Source organism: Gadus macrocephalus, chromosome 1 (assembly GCF_031168955.1).
Source record: "Gadus macrocephalus chromosome 1, ASM3116895v1".
NCBI classification, from domain to species: domain Eukaryota; kingdom Metazoa; phylum Chordata; class Actinopteri; order Gadiformes; family Gadidae; genus Gadus; species Gadus macrocephalus.
In genome coordinates this window covers 7,324,586-7,345,445 of record NC_082382.1, presented here as the reverse complement: position 1 = coordinate 7,345,445, position 20,860 = coordinate 7,324,586, and the positions used below count along the sequence as shown (strand labels likewise).

The 20,860-nt window shown below is 45.3% G+C and overlaps 2 protein-coding genes across 4 annotated transcripts; both read left to right on the top strand.

Moving 5' to 3' along the window:
- The first annotated feature begins 2,841 nt into the window (after positions 1-2,841).
- On the top strand, positions 2,842-6,848 carry LOC132460189 (TOG array regulator of axonemal microtubules protein 1-like). The gene is made up of 12 exons (XM_060055259.1): positions 2,842-2,856; positions 2,892-3,052; positions 3,367-3,519; positions 3,642-3,747; positions 4,144-4,379; positions 4,730-4,888; positions 4,985-5,111; positions 5,216-5,306; positions 5,635-5,825; positions 5,953-6,172; positions 6,267-6,353; positions 6,593-6,848. The coding sequence occupies exons 1-12, from the start codon at positions 2,842-2,844 to the stop codon at positions 6,817-6,819; spliced, it is 1,773 nt and encodes a 590-aa protein (XP_059911242.1). The 3' UTR covers positions 6,820-6,848.
- Positions 6,849-10,774: 3,926 nt separating this feature from the next.
- On the top strand, positions 10,775-20,646 carry fkbp1ab (FKBP prolyl isomerase 1Ab). 3 transcript variants are annotated; one of them, XM_060064514.1, is made up of 5 exons: positions 10,775-10,926; positions 11,040-11,087; positions 12,574-12,686; positions 18,379-18,533; positions 19,352-20,646. In XM_060064514.1, the coding sequence occupies exons 1-4, from the start codon at positions 10,890-10,892 to the stop codon at positions 18,505-18,507; spliced, it is 327 nt and encodes a 108-aa protein (XP_059920497.1). In that variant the 5' UTR covers positions 10,775-10,889; the 3' UTR covers positions 18,508-18,533; positions 19,352-20,646. The 3 variants fall into 3 exon arrangements, with proteins under 3 accessions (XP_059920497.1, XP_059920489.1, XP_059920479.1); XM_060064506.1 differs by having other exon boundaries at positions 19,349-20,646; XM_060064496.1 differs by lacking the exon at positions 19,352-20,646 and having other exon boundaries at positions 18,379-19,174.
- The last annotated feature ends 214 nt before the right edge of the window (positions 20,647-20,860 follow it).

Sequence of the window (20,860 nt, the reverse complement as noted above, 5' to 3'; positions counted from 1 at the left end):
TTAAAGTGTACTTAATTTCCCCTCATTAGAAGTGGCTGACCCTGACCACCATCGTGAGGCTAGGCTGCCCCGGTTGGCTGCCCCAGCCGCTGGCGCCAACGAGAGGATCGTCCTCCGCCCTACTGAGGCCAAGCCCCCACATAGACCCCCAGGTGAACAAGTAGTACACTTTATTGTAGTACAAATATAATTGAAGTATACAAAAGTTATTCCAAGTATATTTGTTGCTTTAAAGTATGCTTAACGTGTACTTTTAAACAGTGTCCTTCACAGTGGATCTGCGGGACGCCCCGCTGAGCTCCGCCTCCTCGTCCCGGAACGCCGCTGCCTCTGCCTGCCGCCGGGCACTCAGAGGCGCCGAGGCGGACCTCTCTGGGACGGAGCGCTCCCAGTCCGCCAACGGCCAGAGGTCCCAGGCCCCAGGCAGGATCGTCCTCCGCCCCCCTACTGAGGCCAAGCCCCCGGGCCTTAACCCCCGCTACCCTCGTGGGTCTAGGCTGCCCCGGTTGGCTGTGGCTGAGGAGGCTGACGGCCAGGAAGCCTGGATCCAGGTGGCCCACTCCGACACCGTGTCCCCCCGTGCACGGGCTCTGGGTGCCGCCTCGAGCCAGGAGACTTCCCCGGGCCAAACCCCCCCAGGTGAAGTAGTCGTATACTTTAGTGTATTGCAAATATAATTGAAGCATACAAAAGTTATGACAAGTATACTTTTACTTTTTGTGCTTAAATTAAAGTATGTTTAACGTATGTACTTTTCAAAAGTGTACTTTGCAATAAATGTCATTAAGTTCCACTTTAATGTACTGAAAAAAAAGTACACTAATTCTGAAATACTTAAAGTGGTATTGCATTGTACTTATAAAAAGTGTACTTTATTGTAAGTGTATTGTAAATTGTACGTATGTGTACTTAGAAAAAGTATACTAAATAGCAAAGCACTTTAGTATGCTTGCAGAAGGTTAATCTCAAATTGTATTACAGTGCCTTACCGTACGTCCCCTTACCGACCAAAGCGTCAAAGACGCTTTGGTCGCTCACAAAGTTTTGCTGCGAATATTTCTGTTCGCTTTGGACGCTCAAGTCGCTCATGACGTACAATTCAATTATGCAGACGCATTTAAAGGAGCCGTATGCTTTTAGTACAGACAGCCATATCAAAGAGTGAACTCTCCCATACACTTTGGCCATATTGCCGAGACAGTTTTGCTTGTTGGATAAAGTGCTTCGACAACAAGTAGGACGGTGATTCCCCCCAATATAAAAAAACTCCTAAAATGTAGGCTAATTACAACCGAGAACAAAAAACCCTGCGTGCTGTAGTAGGCTAGTTAAAATATGTTTCACTGATCTGCATCTGCAAATCATGATCTGCACTCATTCGTCGCACTCAAAACAAATAGACATTGGCGCACATGGCTAATTTGCATGCGTGCACAGGACTGGTTGGCTCCGCAAGGCAAATAATGGAACGTATCTATCTATCTAGGCCTATCTGTCTATCTATCTATCAACGCGTGTCTAGTTTTAATGTGATGTATTGTGTGTATGTTCAGTCAGACTTGTTCTGTGTGGTCTTGTAGGCTACTGTCCTGTGTGGGCCGAACCACCTAAATGGATTCCCGACGATTTGTGTCGTTTAGTATTAATAAAGACTTGACTAGGCTATCTATCTATCTAGACTATTTAATTAACAATTATTCACCTCAGGCTCCGTGAATAGTGGGGAATAGAGGGATAAAAGAAAATAGATGTATCCCTTGTCATTTATCCCTCGTCTTGTCGATTCGTTTTTTTATGTGACGATTTCAAAAACTTTTTTGGTTTTGTTTAAAGCATGCTACACGCGATTGGTTGGTTAAATTGGTGGCATGGAGAGCAAATTAAAATGATTCCCGCTTAAATACGAACGTTCTAGATGTATAAATACTCCCGCTTATCATCACTTGGTATCCAAACCACTATGGCGTTTCGATCTCTGAACTGAAAAAGGGTTGGGTCGTACAACACCGGGTGCCCAGTTACAGCCGCGATTAATACTTCAGCCGACATTTTGTTCAGTGAGTGAATAAAGGTAGGTAGGAACCAAAGTGCCTGCCGGTGTTCCCTGGGATCCACGCAAGCGAAGAGCGTCTACATTCCGATTGGCTGTCAGTGTTTTGCCGCTGAAGCGCATCATAGTAATTTGCATAAAGTTAAAAAGTTTTCAACTTTTTTTGGACACTCTGGTCGCTCAACTTTGGCCGCTGGTAGCGTTGGTCGCTTTGGTCGCTCTTGCCCATAGAAAGTGAATGACTTCCGGCGATTTGGTAGCTCAATTCGCTTCTGGTGTGGACGTACAGTTAGAAAAATTGCAAATACGTGGTCATTGTGTACTTGTACTATGTTTTATTAAAGTGTACTTAATTTCCCCTCATTAGAAGTGGCTGACCCTGACCACCATCGTGGGGCTAGGCTGCCCCGGTTGGCTGCCCCAGCCGCTGGCGCCAACGACAGGATCGTCCTCCGCCCTACTGAGGCCAAGCCCCCACATAGACCCCCAGGTGAACAAGTAGTACACTTTATTGTAGTACAAATATAATTGAAGCATACAAAACTTATTCCAAGTATATTTGTTGCTTTAAAGTATGCTTAACGTGTACTTTTAAACAGTGTCCTTCACAGTGGATCTGCGGGACGCCCCGCTGAGCTCCGCCCCCTCTTCCTGGAACGCCGCTGCCTCCGCCCGCCACCGGGCGCTCGGAGGCGCCGAGGCGGACCTCTCTGGGACGGAGCGCTCCCAGTTCGCCAACGGCCAGAGGTCCCAGGCCCCAGGCAGCCCGCCGGCCTCTGACGTTCCTGAAGATGTGGCGGGCAGAGGTAAGTACGCGTTCAGCCCGTTTCCCCCTGTGCAGGAGCGTCTGAGGAACGGCAGGATCCCCCGGGAGAAGCTCCGGGGCCCGTCCCCCCACCAGGCAGGGGAAGAGGCCGGGCCCTCTGGGAAGAGGCAGAAGAACGGGGGCCGCTGTTTCCCCGACCAGAGGCTGACCGCTGAGCCTGAGCTGGAGGAGAAGCTGTTGGATAATAGAGGTAAGAATGGCATCTCTTACACAAATAAATCAATCCAATGGAACTCTTCTTTTTTTATAGGATTGAGCCTGCATACCATAAAACTTTAATTATTAGCCCAGGCTTTTATTTGTTTCAATCCCTGAACTCAAGCGGCCAAACTTGTGTTTGGGACAGGCGTCCATATGGAACAGGCCTTTAATTCCTTTGGATTTTCCTTTTGGTTAACTGATGCCATCTATTGGCGAAAGTTGGTAATGCTCTAAAATACGTCTGTGATGTTGTCACGCGACCCTGGCAAGGCGCCGGCGTCTAATTGAGACCGGCGTTTATTTTTCAAACGTGTGTGTGTGCAGATGAGCCGGCCCAGGGCTCCCTCAGCGGCCCCCAGCGAGACCCACCCGGGCCCCACCCCTTCCCCAAACCTGAGCTGGCCATGACACAGAGCCTCACTCTCATCAGCTCAGAGAACTGGTGAGACACACACACACACACACCACACACACTCAGAATTTTCCCCCACACACACACACAATTAGTCGAAGCAATCCGAACTTGTGTTTCATCTGACTGACCTGCTGTGGTTCTGAACGCAGGCAGGAGAAGATGGAAGGGCTCACGGTGCTGCGCAGTCTGGCCCAGAACCACGTGGACACGCTGCTCCCCAGGCTCCGCGACGTCTGCCTCGCCCTCGTTCAAGAGGTAGCTCCCCCTCTCTGGGCCTGCTCCCTGGTGCTCTCTCTTTCTCTACCACGTAATATTGAGACCAGCGTCTGTCACTGTGGATGGGCGTGTGAGTGGGCGGGCGGCTGGGTGTGGACAGTCCGTCACTGTCTGCAAGTGTAAAACAAACTCAATCCTGTCTACAGCTTAGTCTATATACCTTGCTGTGTGTAAAACCATCCCCATCAATTCTACACCATAGAACGAGTGGTTGATTCGACATGAACAATGTTAGCAAAACACAGCCTTGAATGAAGCGAGGAGTGTGAAACGTACTATAATGTAACGCCTTCATTCATATAGCGCTTTCCAAGACACTCAATGAACCTTTCCAGAGTGAGAGTGGTGTCTACCACGTGTGTGTCTGGTTCTCAGGTGAAGAACCTGCGTTCTGGCGTGTCCCGCGTAGCCGTGTGCACGCTGGGCGTCCTGTACTGCCACCTGCAGCGGGCCATGGACAAGGAGGTGGACACCACGGCCAGGGCGCTGCTGCACAAGGCGGCCGAGAGCAACGCCTTCATCCGGGAGGAAGTGGACGCGGCGCTGGGCCACATGGTGCGGCACTGCACGCCGGCACGCTGCATCAACGCCTTCCTGGACGGGGGTTTGAGGTCAGGGGGCTGCACGCACACGCACAACGCAGACACAAACACACTGTATTGCGCCTTGTTATGTTTTCTAGTATATCTACCACAGTAACGGTATTGCAAGATCAAATCTGGGATTTATATAAAGTACAAAGAATCAGCGGCAGATGCAAACGCACAACAGAAAAAATAGACATTCAAACAGGACTTGAGTGTCAAAGGAAACGTTTCTAACATCCTTAATCTGCTTTGGACTGGTAGGTAGGATACTCCAGAGGTCTAGCCGATGTTTCCTTATCACCATCCGTTGTGTACTTCTGTGGTTTGTGTCTCTTTGTGTGCGTCCTTCATGTTGAGCCTGTGTGCGTCTGCAGCCACCTGAGCGCGGCGGTGAGGAAGTGCACCGCCCAGCACCTGGCCGACCTGCTGGAGAGGGTGGGCGTGGCCCGCCTGCTGTCCGGAGGGAAGGACGTGACGGACAGAATCCTCCCGGCCGTGGTCAAGCTGGCCCTGGACTCCTCCCCGGAACCCAGGCACGTAGAGCCCCCGGTGGCTTCCTGTGTTGGCTGAAGGCTTTGGCGTGTGTCCAACGGCTCGGTGACGTGCCGGTCTCACTCCTCCCCCTTCAGGTCCTTTGGCCGCCGGATGTTGCTGTTCCTGTCCTCCCACCAGGACTTTGATAGCCTGCTGGAGAAGAACATCCCCACCAAGGACCTTTCCGCCGCCCGCAAGGCGGTCAGTGGACTCAAGGCAAAGGTACGGAAGGCCCCGCCCTCTCGCCCCACCCTACCGCTTGGTGACGGGTCTGGTGAACGTTGTTGTTGTTGTGTTTGTTGTGTCAGGGTCAGGGTCAGGGTCAGGGTCTGGGTGAGACGCCCCAGACCCCAGCCTCGCTTCCCGGCAGTGGCACCGCCAGGGCCTCGACGCTCCAAAGGAAGCTCCCCAAACAGACCATAGCCCCGAGCCCCACCACCACCACCACCACCACCACCACGCCCAGGTGAGACTCCTCCCAGACACATGACAGCCACCTTGGAAATATGTTGGTGAAAGTAAAAGCCTTACTTATGCTATGAGGTCAGCTCCTCTCTCGGGGTCGTGTTCCAGAGCACACATGATGGCTTTTGTTTGCAACGTCTCTCCTATATTAATTATGCATTTGTTCGTTTTCTCAACTTGAAGCAAACTTTAAGAATATCTTTTATCTTATTTCCGAGATCATATATATATATATGTAGTAAGTATGTGTTAAATTTCATGACATTATATTTTGTGGTACCCTCCAGGGAGCCCAACAGCAAGTACAGCTCCAAACCTCAGGGGCCCATCATGGAAGACAAGGCTGAGTACATCAGGCAGCTCACCGCTCTGCTGGAGTCCAAGGACTTCAGGGAGCGCATCAAAGGCCTCGACCAGCTGGTGGCCGACTGCCAGCACAACCCCAGCATGGTCATCCGCAGCCTGTTCCCGGTCCGTAAAACCCCCCACCGCTCGTAAACGCCCACTACCTCACACTCGCCCTTATCCCCTTTCCTGGTGGGACTCCCTCCTGTCCCCTTTTTGTTCACCTGTTCCCCGTTTCTCCCCGCTCCCCCAGGTGTTTGACCTCTTCAGAGACCGCCTGCTGGAGTCCAACCGTAAGGTGAACCTGTACGCCCTGGAGGCCCTGCAGGGGATGGTGCGCTTGCTGAAGGACAACCTGTCCGGGGTGCTCAACCACCTGGTGCCCGCCATCGTGGACAACCACCTCAACTCCAAGAACCGCGCTGTGTACTCGGCCGCCACAGGGGCCCTCTGCGAGCTGGTGCTGAACCTCGGTGAGGGCCCGGTGGGGAGCTGTCCGGAACATGGTCTGGTCTGACCACGGCGTTGTCCTTGTTACTCATGTGTTCTTCCCTTGCCCGTCTCCAGACAACAGCCTCCTCCTGGAGCCGTTCTGCTTCAAGGCACGGGTTCTTAGCGGCCAAGCAAAGGTGGACCTGATCGAGAAGGTTGCAGGTTTGTTGATGGCTAAAATGTTTGTTTGTTTTGTTTTTTGCAATGATCAGCACCAAACATACGTATACCATTGTGTGGCCAATCAAGAGGCATCTGATCCGCTCTGCTCTGCCGCCTCCTCTCCTCTGTCTCCTCCTGTCTCCCATTATTTTGTCTCTTCCTTGGTTTCCTCCTCCTGCTCTTCCTCTGTCTCCTTCCCTCCCCCATTCCCTCCGTCTCCTCCTCCCCCCCCCCCCCAGAGCTGGTGATGGAGCTGTACCCCCGCCGGCCCCAGCTGGTGGAGCAGAAGGCGCTGCCCCTGCTGTGGGGCCTGCTGGGCCCGTCCAGCGGCAGCGTGCACCGGGCGACCACCAGCCTGTGCCGAGCCCTCCACCATCAGATGGGGCCCGGCCTGCGGCAGAGCGCCGCCTCCCAGCCCCCGAGCGTCGGCAGTGACCTCAACCAGCTGCTGAGAACCATGTCCTGAATAAAAAAATGACGTAAGGACAGGAACGAGAAGACTCACTGCACTCTCTTTTACAATTAGGGCATTTACAGACATGCAAACGGCGCGTTTTTTGCGCGAGTCGCTTTTTTATCATACATTTTGGGGACCTGTGTGGTTCGTGCAGATCCGATCGGGGCTCGATCGCTGCGCGCGTCGAACGGTGCGCACGTCGATCGGTGCACGCGTGCAGGTGTCAATAATCCGTAATCTGACTTTCTGAGACCCCTCGAGCCTTTGAAATAAAGAAAAGTGATTCCGGAAATGATTTTGTTAGGGGAACAATCACAGCCCTTGCCCTCGCGTCGACGGATAATTAAATATTGGATGCGCATGCGCACGTAGAGCTACGGAGGGGGTCTCCGACAGGGTCTCCCGAGGCGTCGATTTACTGAACCTACGATTTACAGTACCTGATAGTTTTCAGAAAACTTCGATAACTTTTGGATGTGGAAGTGGATGTGTTCGGCTACACCACGGGATGAGACCACTGCCACATAAATAAAGGTAAGACGCGATCTTTTCGCTTAGCTGGTGCTGTGGCGGGGTATTTTGTCTTTTTTGGAGTCAGGTGGTCGGCTCTTGCCTACATGCAGGTTAACCGGAAGTTTTGATCAATGGGTACATAAAGCACTCAAAATATGTGTATAATTTATAAAATGTCTCCAAATAGTGTTAAAAGTCCATCTTTGGGCGTTTTTGGCAGTAACGGTGTTTTCTAACGCAATTCGGCGATGACGTCACGTTGGGGAGTCGTGGTGGAAGGTGGTAGCCTCAGCCTAGTACTAGAACGATGGCGTCTAAGAGTTGTCAATAACCACAAATAACATGTATGATGGCCCACAGCAGTATAATTTCGAACCTGTCAGACGTGAGAGGGCGAATGAGGAATTGCCGAGAACTGACGGCGGTCAAGCCAATTAAATGCATGGTCAGAGAGAGGAGAATGAGTGGAGAGTTGCTATCATTTAGCAACCAACAATGAGCGCTGGAGCCAGTCAATGAACAGCAGTGCATACAATAACGACACTTTTATTTATTCAACCTTTTCAAGTCAACGTTTCCTTTATATCTAGTGACAGTGATTATGTCTTAAGTACCGATGTTTCAGTTCAAGTCGTGACCGGTTTAACTGGTGACCCTCAGCCGAATGCTTCGCTTGTTGTCGTGGCTACGCCACATGTTCGAAATCGGGACCAGACACGTAGCTGTCCTTGCGAATGCCTCTTTGATTTGTTATTCAATAAAATGTCAAAAACATTACAATCTCATTCGTTTTTGGAGTGTAATTGGAAGAAACTTGTCACGTAGAACCGTTCTAAGCCGAAATAAATGGAAAATGAATGTTTAAAATATGATACATTACGGGATTCGAATTCATACCATTGGGGGAAAAAAATATAACAATCCGCAATTCCATTCCATTGTGCCGTTGACCCACTGGGGAAATAACCGCCGTAGTATACTAGAATTCGAAAATACTTCTTGAAAACACGAAAGGCAGCCAGATCAACTTGTGACCCTACTTTCCATGTAGTTATGACCATGCATTGGTCGCGTATCCCAAAAATAAGACGCCTGGTTTCGGCCTCATTGTCCTTTAAATAGCTGAAGAAAAGCTGTTTATAGAGTGGCGAAGTCACGCCCCTTCCGGTAGGGCTCATGGGACCTATGAGATCGAAAAATATGAATGGGTGTCAATGGAGAGAAAATAATTATTTTCTGGTCCCAGTCTTTATATGCCCTGGATTACACATATGTTGTTTGTGGATTTAAATGATAATTTTTCATGCAAAGAAAACTAAAAATGTTCGTGAAAAAGTTTGATAATTTTAGGTTTTATGTGAGGCCGCTTTGTGAACTACAGCTCTTCGCTGCTCTCGACGCATATGATATACGTCACCACACCCGCCCTTGGAACTCGGCACAGAGATGGCGATCTCTCTGCCCCACTTCACCACTTTTTCCAAGGGGAGGATAAAAGCATCGAAAGAGGTGAAAACCATTATAAATCGGGGCACGTGCAGAGTTTCAGTTATGCCGATGGGATGATTGTCGGTCTTCTCCACGCCAGTCGCAGGGAGCGTGACGTCACATACGAGCCGTGTAGTCTTTCTCGTTGTGTTTTCTCTACAGCCTTTATCTGAACAATTGCACAATAAACGGTCGAACTCTTTGCATGCAAAATTATCCTTTATATCCACAAACAACATATGTGTAATCCAGGGCAAAGACCGGGACCAGAAAATAATTATTTTCTCTCCATTGACACCCATTCATATTTTTCGATCTCATAGGTCCCATGAGCCCTACCGGAAGGGGCGTGACTTCGCCACTCTATTGGGAGCAGAACGTCCGCCGGCGCCCGACTATATCTGCGAAATGCGGACGTCGTTGAGGCACGCCGCACGCGGACGTAATTGAGGCCCACGCTGTTGGTGGTCGGGGATTACACATTTTTCAGTGCTACGGCTCACGCCTAGGGATAACCCAATAGCGATAGCCTTAAAGGCTGCGCCTATACTCATAGAATCTAGAGTTACAATAAGTAACTATCGTTTCAGCCATTTATTGTACAATTCAGAATTGAATGAGAGGAGGGCTGAGGAGGGCTGTCAATCAAATATCGCGCTTCAGAAACGGCCAATCATAGGAAAGCCCGCCCTGCCTTGGTTCCCTCCCCCATAGTGCCAAAATTAAATTCGAGCAAGAGCGTAAAAACATCTTTCGCAAGAGGTTTTGCGCGCGCTGAGGTAATTTGCGCGCGCGAGAGGCTGTTTTGCGCGCACTGAGGTAATTTGCGCGGGCGCGCAGAGATCATTTGCGCGCTCGCAGTTAATATCTACGCGTGTGGAATAATATAATACGCCCGAATGCATCTTTTATCACATTAGTGAATTATGGCACTAATGTGTCGCCATAACCATGCAGTATGCCGAAGCAGGAAAGGACACACGCACAGTCGCACACACTCATCTTAAGCAAAACAATCCGTTTTTATCATCAACATTCAGTCACTGCAAAGATTTAAAGACAAGCCTCTTACCATAAGTTAGAATGGAACCAAAGTATGTGATTGATACAGTCTGGTTTAGCTTTCGCTTGCTATCCGTTTTTTGTATGACTTCTCAACTCTTTCTTGTGTTAGGCGCACATGGCTAATTTGCATAAGTGCACAGGATTGGCTGGCTCCGCAAGGCAAATAATAGAACATATTTAACTATCTTTCTATCAGTCTATCTATCTATCAACGCATGTGTCTAGTTTTAATGTGATTTATTTTGTGTATGTCCAGTCAGACTTGTTGTCTACCTTGTTCTGTGTGGTCTTGTAGGCTATACTGTGTGAGCCGAATCACCTAAATGAATTCCCGACTATTTGTGTAGTTTGGTATTAATAAAGACTTGACTAGGCTATCTTTCTATCTAGGCTATTAGTCAACAATTATTCGGCGAAGTGAATAGTGGGGAATAGCCGCCGAGACCAAAGGTTTATTTGTTGTTATTAGCGGATATTTTGCGATGAAAACAATAGAGTTTGAGATGTCAATCATGGGATATTGCCCAATATCCCGAGATAGCGAACCAATCAAATTGCGCCATCTTAGGAGGTTCACGTGTAGCATATACTAATTATACATAATATCTATGTATCTGTATAATCCGCTGAACACTCTTACTAGTCTCTACTCTCAAGGGTTTCAATCGTTTCAATGCGGCTTTGGTCAGCAAATTGCACAAATTCGTTGGAAAATAAACCCTGCAACACGGCCTTTAATAGGTCCATGGTAAATTCGCCCCCCGGTCGATTTGCAGGTCACGTGGGAGACGTTTCCTTTCTCTTTGCTGCCAGTGTTGCCAGATTGGGTCAGATTCCCGGCCCAATATGGCAACCATGTCTGAAGCGCGTTGCATCCAAGGGTTGCCAGTTTGAGCCGGAAATCTGGCCCAATCTGGCAACATTGATTGCTACGTGAAGTGGCATCCCCCAGACAGCTGAGTGCTCTGCTGGACAGTAGGAGACGAGTTCAGCCTGGCTGACGGAGATCGAACATGGGAGTAGAGATCGAGACCATCACCCCCGGCGACGGTAGAGTCGCTCTTCCAATGCAGATCATGTGGTTAATTTGCACGTTCGTTGATTTTTGCTGCAGAAACCCGTCGTGCTCGATTCCCGTGATCTCAAACTCTTTATCTCCACAGGAAGGACTTTCCCGAAGAAAGGACAGACGTGTGTTGTGCATTATGTTGGTGAGTGTCATGAGCAGTGGGCTGTAGGCCTTACGATCAATAATACCGATAGTATTGATAAATTATTCTGCTACCCAAGGCCTAACTTCTCCAAGACAAATTAAGGATTGCCATGGGTTTAAATTTCAAATTTTCTTTCGTATTTTTCTATTCTATATTCATAACAGTGAATCAACGGCTGCAGTAGGCAAGATAAAAAAAATACTAATTATTCCCTACCGGAGGTCTAAAGCCAGAGTAGTGTGACACTTATGGGCTCATGGATTTGGGAAATGCTATCTAATTGATTAAGCAACGATCTGAGGTTCACTGTGGAGCACATCCAGAAGACAGGACCACAGACACCAGGTTAACTCCTGTCTGGTTCTCTTTTGCCTTAGTTGAGGAGATTGGTGGTTTAGGTATATGGGATTTTAGTCTGAGCGGAGGTTATATAGTATTATCAATTAAAGCTCGATGTGAACCATTAATCTAATTGTAGCCTAGGATAAGTAGAGGACGGCCGTCAACTGTAATGCAAGCCCATCGGTTTACCATTATGTAACTTGAAATAATCCAAGGATTTCCTTCGGTGCAGATCTGATTCAATCATTCTTGTTATATCTCTTCTAAAGGAGATCAGAAAAGCAGGTATTAAAAAATAACATGCATCAAAGTATTTTAATAAGTTTTAATAAAAGTTGCAACGATACAATAATCAGGAGACGTTTTTATAGCCATTGATTGACCCTACATTTTAAATAAAAGGTGTATTTGTTTGAAATGATTGGAAAAAGAAAAGTTTGCTGCTTTATGCAAAGAAAGCAGCATTTCTTGCCAACTTGTTCATGCCATTTTCCAGCCTGGCACACGTCATCAAATACCCCACTTTAGACTTGTATAAAGAGCCTACACACTTACACATACTCGTTATAGTTTAGGAACATCATACCACCATGCCAGACAGCTATAGCTTGTGCAGACCATATATAACATTTCTGCATGCTGGCTTTCCTGCTGATAGCAGCAGGCTAATTATATTGTTGCAAATACTGGTAGAATACCATTCTGTGAACTGATGATTGGAGAGCCCCTCTTTCTCTAGAGCTGTCAGAGCTCTGCCCAGCCCTGCAGACAGCCCTGCAGACAGCTGCAGCGGCTATTTCTGCAATCGTTGGAATCCCCCTTATTGGTGCTCTCAATATACACACAGCAGGGAAGATGGCCGACCTAAAAGCAGAGCACATTACTGGATTTAGTTAATTTATTGTTAAGAACGACATTCACCCAGTTATGCTACATGTTTCTTTAAGATTGAATTTTCTACTGGAATGCACCTGTCAAACATTTTTGTAACAAATGTATTGGGTATTGTAATGCTTCATGGCTTAATCTCTGCCTTTTAAATTGTACAGTTTACCATAAACCAGCAGAATGATGGCGAACATTTGCAGTTGCTTTGCTCTAAGATTCTTGCTCTAATCCTTTTCCCTGTCTCCCACTTAAGGTTCCCTCACAGATGGACGTAAGTTCGACTCCTCTCGCGACAGGGACAAGCCTTTTAGGTTCAAGATTGGCAAACAGGAAGTGATCAGAGGCTGGGAAGAGGGTGTAGTGCAGGTGAGTCATACAATAGGGTCTGGTTTAGACCTGTGTCTGAGGACAACCGCAGTTTCATAAATGAAGCTACTTCACAGAAAGGAAATTACATCACAATGTACTGCATCAGCCTTTGAATTTGTATTAAATGTATTGTCTTGCGAACATATGTGGACAGTTTTTTATGAAAATACATAAGCCTACTAAGTCCTTAAAACATCAATATTAATTCAAAAAAGATGTTAACTTGTTTACTTTGGGAAATGTTACTCTTTTAATCATGATACACTACAGTACAGTTGAGGAGTGGTTGTGACAGGCTGACCATTAAAAACGTGTATCTATCGTATAACTGTCATATCTATTGACAGTTATACATTATAGAGTTATAAATAATATTTCAAACAACTGTTTAGCAGCTTCCATAGATGGGTGATTGGTTGGTCCAGCTAGGGCTGGACGATTTGGCCAAAAATGTGTGTCACAAGATATTTTTTAATGTCAGTCGATACGATAATTATTACAATATCAGCGAATGAGTTTGTTAAAGGGATATTTTGAGGTTCTGACTGAAGCCTGAAAAAGCCTTTTCAATAATCATCACCTGTCCAGCCCACTTGGCCAAAAAGTCCAGGATGGACTGGACAAGAGATTAGGTTAATTTAGCTTTCGATAGACTGAGGGCGCACTCACACTAGGCAAAATTGCCCTGTACCCTTATATGTCATCACCATGTGTCCGCTGCTTAGAACAACAATGGAGAACAACACAGAGAATACAATTGACACTTTACTGACTTTTTTGCTTATTTGGAGCCGTTCTATTCAGATTCAGCCCTCTCTCACTGAGCGTTTTTACACTGCCAAATATGCCGTTTTATGCACGCCTTTTTCTCGGCACGGTCCGCGTATTTACACTGCCCGAGGTAAATTGCCTGCTTGAGCTAGCACCCCAATTTACCCTCCCGGACACTGCACACATTGGCGGTTTATTGGGTTTCTTTCTTTTGTAAATGCGACGGCGCCGCGGTTCCAGGCATAGATATATATAGAACACTAGATGTCTTACGGCAGCATCTAGAACGTTATCACAGGCGGCCATCTTACCACTAAAATCTTGAAGGATTTACAAACGGTTTGGTTTCTTACTAACGTTATTAACGTGGTTATAATCTTGTACCTATTTAAGAACATTATTCTATTTTTTAGAACGTAACATAATTATCCATAAGCATGCAGTGTCATAACTACCTCTCTGACGTTTATAACAAACCAAACCGTTTGAAAATTGGTTGAAAATTTAACATGTTATGGTTATTTAAAAAGTACATGTACCACTACCAACATAATGTTATGGGTGAGCAGCTGATTGTGGCAAGATGGCCGCCAATGCGGACCATTGGCCAGCGCGGACGAGACATTTAGTGTTCTATATATATTTCTATGGTTCCGGGGGGGGGCGGGTTTGGTACAGGTGTGGCTGCGCTGGCTCCACAGAGACAATGCACCAATATCAATATGAGCAGTTCTACCTGGAGAGAAAGTGAAATCCGCGAGCTGGTGATGATGTGAGAGAAGGTGATGCAGTCATATTAAACAAAGACGTTGAAAGATGGTGCGATCTACGAGAGAGACGCAGAGGAACTGTCCATACGAGGCTTTTGTCAGGATAAAAATCAGCAAAATAAATAATATTTTTTCTTTTTAGCCCGTAATAGTTAATCGCGTTTTTAGCTTATATATGAACTTATTCTTGAATGCGGTTGTCTTCATTCATAAAAAAATAAAAACATTCGTGAGTATCCAAATGCCCCGCCTTCTCCAGTGAACCAAGAAAGCCTGCGCCGTGACGAATGGGGGAACACTCAACTTTGCTATCGCACCAAAATGAACCAACTTGTGAACCGCTTGCGCCATGTTTATGGTTTAATGGGGTGGAATGTTTTTCATTTGAATGTTTTGTGTTGTGATTGTCTTTCCTTTTATAATACTTTCTGTTTGCTTTACTGAAGTTTAGAGCTGCATGCAAGCTCTCGATGGCATGACCTACTCAGGCTCAAGGTACCGAGCTGGCTCTTTCAATCCCTCGCCCTCTACTACACTGTTAGGCAGAATGTCTCAAACATTCGGCACACCAACTGGGTGATGGCCTTGGTTCCGGTGCGCTGTACACTCTCTCCCCTCGGCTTGCATGAACTTTTGGAATGAATTAACTAATCGTTTTACCTCAGACTGCTAGCTATCGAAGCCCTGGATATGCAACGTGTATATGCAAATGAACCGATAGATTGACACATTTGTAACCTGTCCAAAAAGATCTCTGCATTTAGACGATTAACGGTTAAATGTTGACATCCCTAGACTGGATACAGGCCTGGGCTAGTGGAGTGTTGACACGGCGCTGTCAACGCGCCTAGCCGGTAGCCACGGCCTTTCTTCGGCACCACGTGTAGGGGGGAAGCTTGGCTGCTTGACCAGCGGACGAGGCCTAAGCGCTCCATATTCCTGAACTCGGCCTTCGTGATAGCATGTGCTTGTTCAAGTTGCAGGGCGGGACAGGCGACCTGTTCTTTGAAGTTGGTGTTCCACCCTGACTTTGGTCACAGCAGTGACTAAACCTGTGCATGATGCGGTCAGGGAACTCTCCAATAGTGCACTGACCAATGTCGTCGTGGACAATCCACTGAAGAAGCTGGGGACAACGAGGTGTCAGTTCTGTATGTCCACCAGGAGGCCTTTGGTGCAATCTGCAGGGGGCTCACCGCTTTCGCCATGACGAAATTGGAGGTGGACAGTCGCCTGTGGAAGCACAATTTGCCATTCCCCAAAAGTTTGAATCTTGCTACCATTGGCAGCCTCCCTTGACGGCTCATTTCATCCTTGCCAGATACCTGTGTTGCAAAGGAAACGCCGTCCAGACATGGTTTCGGCCATTTTAAAAACTAGTCTGAACAGCTGGCTTTCACAGCTGTTCCTGAATGCCGGCACCGTGTTTCATGCTGAGGTTCCATGGCAAGTGGCTCCTCCTTCGTCCTGAACTGGTTGTGGAAAAATACGGCAGACCATGCCGGGGTCGCTGGTTGTGCCAGTGGACCTTGTGTTGTGGCACAACCGAAGTGGCAACCGGAATGGGCGCAGGGCACTCAAGTAGCGGAGTGAAACCCATCGGGCTCTCTGGCTCATGCCCGATATACTTTCATGTGGCTGTGTTTGCCAAGGTTAACCTGACTGATGTGGGCCTTTGCTGTAGGATAAGCTCCTTGAAAATGAAACATGGCCAACATGTGGTCCATTAATCCCGTTGGCTTCGACTCACTGAGTCCTGGCAGTGACAGCAGCTGACGGGCATGGTCAGATTCAGCTAAACCCATCATCGCAAGGAGGTTCGTTTTCAAGTATGATCCTCAGTTGGATCCTCCAATAAAAGTATTGGATCCTCCAATAAAAGTGATTGAATGTCATCTGCAATGATTTTTCGTAATGTGAACTGGGCCTCAGCCTGCGCAATCCAGGCGGCAGAATGCTGCTCTCAAAACTCAGCATTACCGCTAGGAGTCTCCGTGGCAAAGGAAACTGTTGTGGAAAATATCAATCATAAGTTAACTATAATATACAAATTATATCAACCTTGTTTATATAATTACTATTCACATCAAAAGGAACTGTATACATTCTCCCTGCATCTTAAGATACATCCCTTTCTCTCTCTAACTGGGAGACGTTAAGATAGTTCACATTTGCATTCCCACTGGACCCACTGTGATACCAAGACCATGCCAATCAACTGACCTCTTTGTTGTGTAGATTCCTTTAACTGTCTTGCAGCCTTGCTTGCAGACTTGCAAGCAAGGCTGCAAATCCACACCCCCTTAGTGTTTTGCAATTAACTTGGACTCTCCCACCAATACTAAACTATCCACGATGGTCACTCCCACTTACCTTTTTTACCTGTGTATTCCCTACCCACAACGCAAACGTTTCCCTATAAGAATCTTGTTCACCCATTGTCTCACTGAATGTATCCTTGGTAACTTTGCTGCCTGTACTTTCCCATGATCATGCTCTAATATTAAATCAAATAATTCAGTGGCCGACGTGTCCTAAAAATAAGTTTCTCTTCATCAGAAACCAACCAGAAAAGAAAAATTGAAACGTGTGACTCAATCGTGGCAGGGTTGTACGGCTCAGGAAAAGACAACATGGCAGCCATCAGTATCTCTTCCATCTTCACAGCTGCTCAGTAAACAGAGGAATACTAAAATGCAAAACGTTAGATGGAAAAGAAAATTCTTCCTGTTGGAGTCTTCCGGTCTGAACCCTCCACAGGGTGATGTCGAGTTGAATGAATGGTTGAACTGGCGTTTCAGTGTGAATCTGCGTCACCGTTTCCTGCGTTTTACTCCTAGATGAGTGTTTTTAGGTTCTGACGGTCACAGCAATGGATCTTGTGTATAGAAAGTTCATGACCTTTGATGTAGTTCTGTGATGATGTAACTTCCCTGCCTGAGACTGCGGGTCGGCTGCAGTGGACCTCTGACCGTGGGTTGCAACCAGACCCCTCTCAAGTTGAATGCCCTGTCCCAATAGAGTCCCTACCCCCACCAGTCTGGAGCAAATCCTTGAAGTAGTGTGTCCTTACACTCGCTCCTCCTGGCCAGGGAAAAATGTAATTGAATGACTCGTTTTGAGCATGCACACTAGCTTCAAGAGCGGTGGTGCTGTGTATCTAGTTCTTATAACGCAGGACATTATTGAGAGAGGGCTACACTGGCTGCCAACAATTTGAGTGCTGCACAATGTTTGAGTACTTAACTCGGATGATTGTATTTATAAGGTGCAGATACTTAATTTATAAAAGGCTTGGAGTAACTGCACTGATTGGCTAGAATAATTGATTGGTTGTTGACATTCCTGGTGATTCTACCTGTTTGTAACAAACATTGTGCGGTGGCCCTGTGGAGCTTGTGGAGTTATGGTGGTTTGATTTGTGCGTCCGTGCTTTATTTGCAAGTTCCCACTTAAAGTTGTCACTGTCCTTTGGTTGTCCATTGATTGGTCGTTTGGTATTCGATTGATTGCAATTGGGAGTTTGGTTGCACTCGTGGCCGTGAATGTCGGCGGCATGTATATTGTGACGATAAGTTATATTATGATATTTATTTACGATTAAGCATTTATAGTCTTACTTGATTTATATACTTAGTAGACATCAGTGGGGCTAATATTTGTAAGTAGTATTTATTTGTTTTATCTGGTCCGCTGTGGTGTCTAATAATATTGTATTACTACCAATACCATTACTGTATTTGTTGTTACAGAACCACAACTACTATCGCAAAAAAAACGTAAAACACAGTCCACTTTCTCCTGCAGTCCGTGTGGATTTTATTATATTGGTGTTTTGATTGAAACATGCTGCATAGCATAAATGAGCCCTGATATACTATAGCTCTTCAGAACACTTATTAAATGACCTCAACCTTATCAGTGTAATATAATAATACATTTGTAGAATAATTCAGTTCTATCAATCCAATCCATTTCTAGGTATTCATGCGAAATGTATTTTTGAGTACTGTCTAGAACATTTGACACTGACCTACAATGGCACAACTAGCACTTCTTGTTTAGAGGATTAAAGTCTTCCAAAATACGAACACCGTTTGCATCATGGTGATCTTAAACAGACTTCCCTCCTCCTCCCTATATTACAGATGAGTGTTGGTCAGAGGGCCAAATTGACCTGCACTCCGGATTTTGCCTATGGAAACAAGGGTCATCCTGGGATCATCCCACCTAACGCAACTCTAATATTTGACGTTGAGCTGCTGAGCCTGGAATGAAACAAATCAACTGCCTGTATCATTATGTAAGAAATAGGAATCATGTTGTTGCCATTTTAAGATTACAGGCATTCCTTTTCTCAACATTCTTTTGTTTGTAGTAAAGCCATTAGACCTAGATTTTAATATTTGAAAACCGTGCAGGACAAAGAAGTGATGCTTTAAGATTATTTATTTTTGGTAATTGCATAACATGATGTAACCATACATAAGTAACTCAAGGTTACACAACTGTTGAATGCCTAACTTATAGATAATTTATATCCTGTGAATGGGTAAAGTTTACATGACTGCAGCTTTGATATGATAATAAATGTGTGGCAATAGATTCTTAAATATAAAGGATTACATTTCTGAAGCAAGGCATCGTCATGAATTAATGATCTTATTTAGATGTGATATAATGAGTAAGTATTAACAAATCACATGACTTGGAGCACCAACAGCACTCCTTCCCCAGAATGAGAATCCTCTGATGAAGAATAGTCCCTTTTTAGCTATGACTCGCTCCCTAGTCAATCAGCCTGTAACCCTCTTTGTAATGGGTCTATTTATTTTAAGGGCATTATGTTGTATTTTGTGGACTAGTTTCTACTTTGCCTACAAGTTTGCCCAATTGTCCATTTAAAATAGATTTCCTCTTTGAAACAAATATTTTTTATCTAAATGTGTTATGTGTCCATTACATATTTGTGTTCAGTGGCAGAGTAATAGTTGATTAAAAAGAAAAACATATTGTAGATGTGAGACTACATACATTTTACGTATAAATATTCTTTATCACGCCAGAATATCTAATTTATGGCTGACCTTTGCCTAACAGTCTTTTTTTTTTTTTTAGCAGTTGACTTCCTAACTGGATGAATTAAGAGCTCAGTCTGCACTGATTCTATACATTTAGTCGATAGTTCAACTGTTCAATATTTTATTAATCAATTTTTCATTCTTTTTCATCCTATCGCATAAACTTATGGATCTTACCCTGACAGACCTTCATGTTGTTAAATTTAGGTATTTGGTAACCTGATTTTATATTTGTGCTATAGTTGCTTTTGTAAAATGTCTGTGTGGTTATGATGAGAGAAACTAATGAATTACTGGCAGTGACATTCATCGAGGGTAAGTGGTATCACAGAGGCCAGATGCTCATTATAATAACTAAGTGAAAAGAAAATACACTAGAGAATACGAAAAGCACATATTTTTACCATGAAGCTGAAGAGCAGGTAATTACAACTTGAAATTAGTAAATACTAGAGACGGGACAGTTAAACTATTAATGTATTTACCTGTGAAGTAATTGGAGACGCCATTGAATTGGTACAGGATATTTATTAACCTGACCCGTCCTTTTTAGGGATGTCGTTTTCTTTTACATTTCAATATTTAAAATTACTATAAGAAAAAAGGAATTCCATTAAGAACCAGCAATAGTTCTAAATAGGAATGACTTGTGTTGCTGTGTTTAAAAAATCATTGGCAGACATATGATCAGTACTTACACACAAGTGTTGCACGATATAGGCAATGCCTAGTCTAGACTAGTTTAAAACTTTGCATTTCACTTGCATGGATCCTATCACCATTTTATCCAGTCATCTCTTTTAGACCTCATTTAAATCCATACACTAGTAGTTGAGAACAGAAAGCTGTGACGCACATAAATTCAAGTTTTTTGTGCTTTTCTTTGAAAAGGGGAATGCCTGAAATATGGGGGGGGGGGGGAGAAATCCTTTCAAAGGTGACCTCCCTTTAAACTTGTTTTGTGCATGTTTTTAAGATGCCAACTTTATATCTCTGAGAATTGAAATGTGACTAACCTGTGATAACTGTACATTTTATTTTTATCAGTATCATACCACACTGCCTGAATAAACCTTGTTTAAATAGGAATATTCCTTAGGCATCATAATGGTTTTATATGACAGATTAATAGCTATAAATTAAGAAAACGGATATGCTGGCCTGACTGGAAATACTGTACTTGGCTGCTGGTGTGTTCTGGAATTAGTTTGGCAGCGGCAACTATCCATGCACTGTAGAATGTCATGTGCAAATTAGTTACATAGCCTACTGGATGCAGGCTGAGCCAATGAGACATTTAAAATGTGCTGTTGCAATAAAATGCTCTCCACCTGACTTGAAAATGTTGGCTCGTTCTTCGTATTCATATTCTTCAATATACTGAACATAAAGAAACCTTGGTAAATGTTAAAACACCAGTTTGTTTTTGAATGTCTAACATGGTTTGAAAGTATTTATATGCATAGCACTACAAAATACCGCTTTGCCTAAAAGGAGCAAACATAATTCAAACGGATGTCAATATAGATAAGGTCAGCTCGTGTAGTAT

Coding starts and splice junctions, on each gene's coding strand:
- LOC132460189 (XM_060055259.1), top strand. Junction 3,748..4,143: donor GCCTCGCCCTCGTTCAAGAG/GTAGCTCCCCCT, acceptor TCTGGTTCTCAG/GTGAAGAACCTGCGTTCTGG. Junction 6,173..6,266: donor CGAGCTGGTGCTGAACCTCG/GTGAGGGCCCGG, acceptor GCCCGTCTCCAG/ACAACAGCCTCCTCCTGGAG.
- fkbp1ab (XM_060064514.1), top strand. CDS start 10,890: ATGGGAGTAGAGATCGAGACCATCACCCCCGGCGACG. Junction 10,927..11,039: donor GACCATCACCCCCGGCGACG/GTAGAGTCGCTC, acceptor TTATCTCCACAG/GAAGGACTTTCCCGAAGAAA. Junction 11,088..12,573: donor GTGTGTTGTGCATTATGTTG/GTGAGTGTCATG, acceptor CTCCCACTTAAG/GTTCCCTCACAGATGGACGT.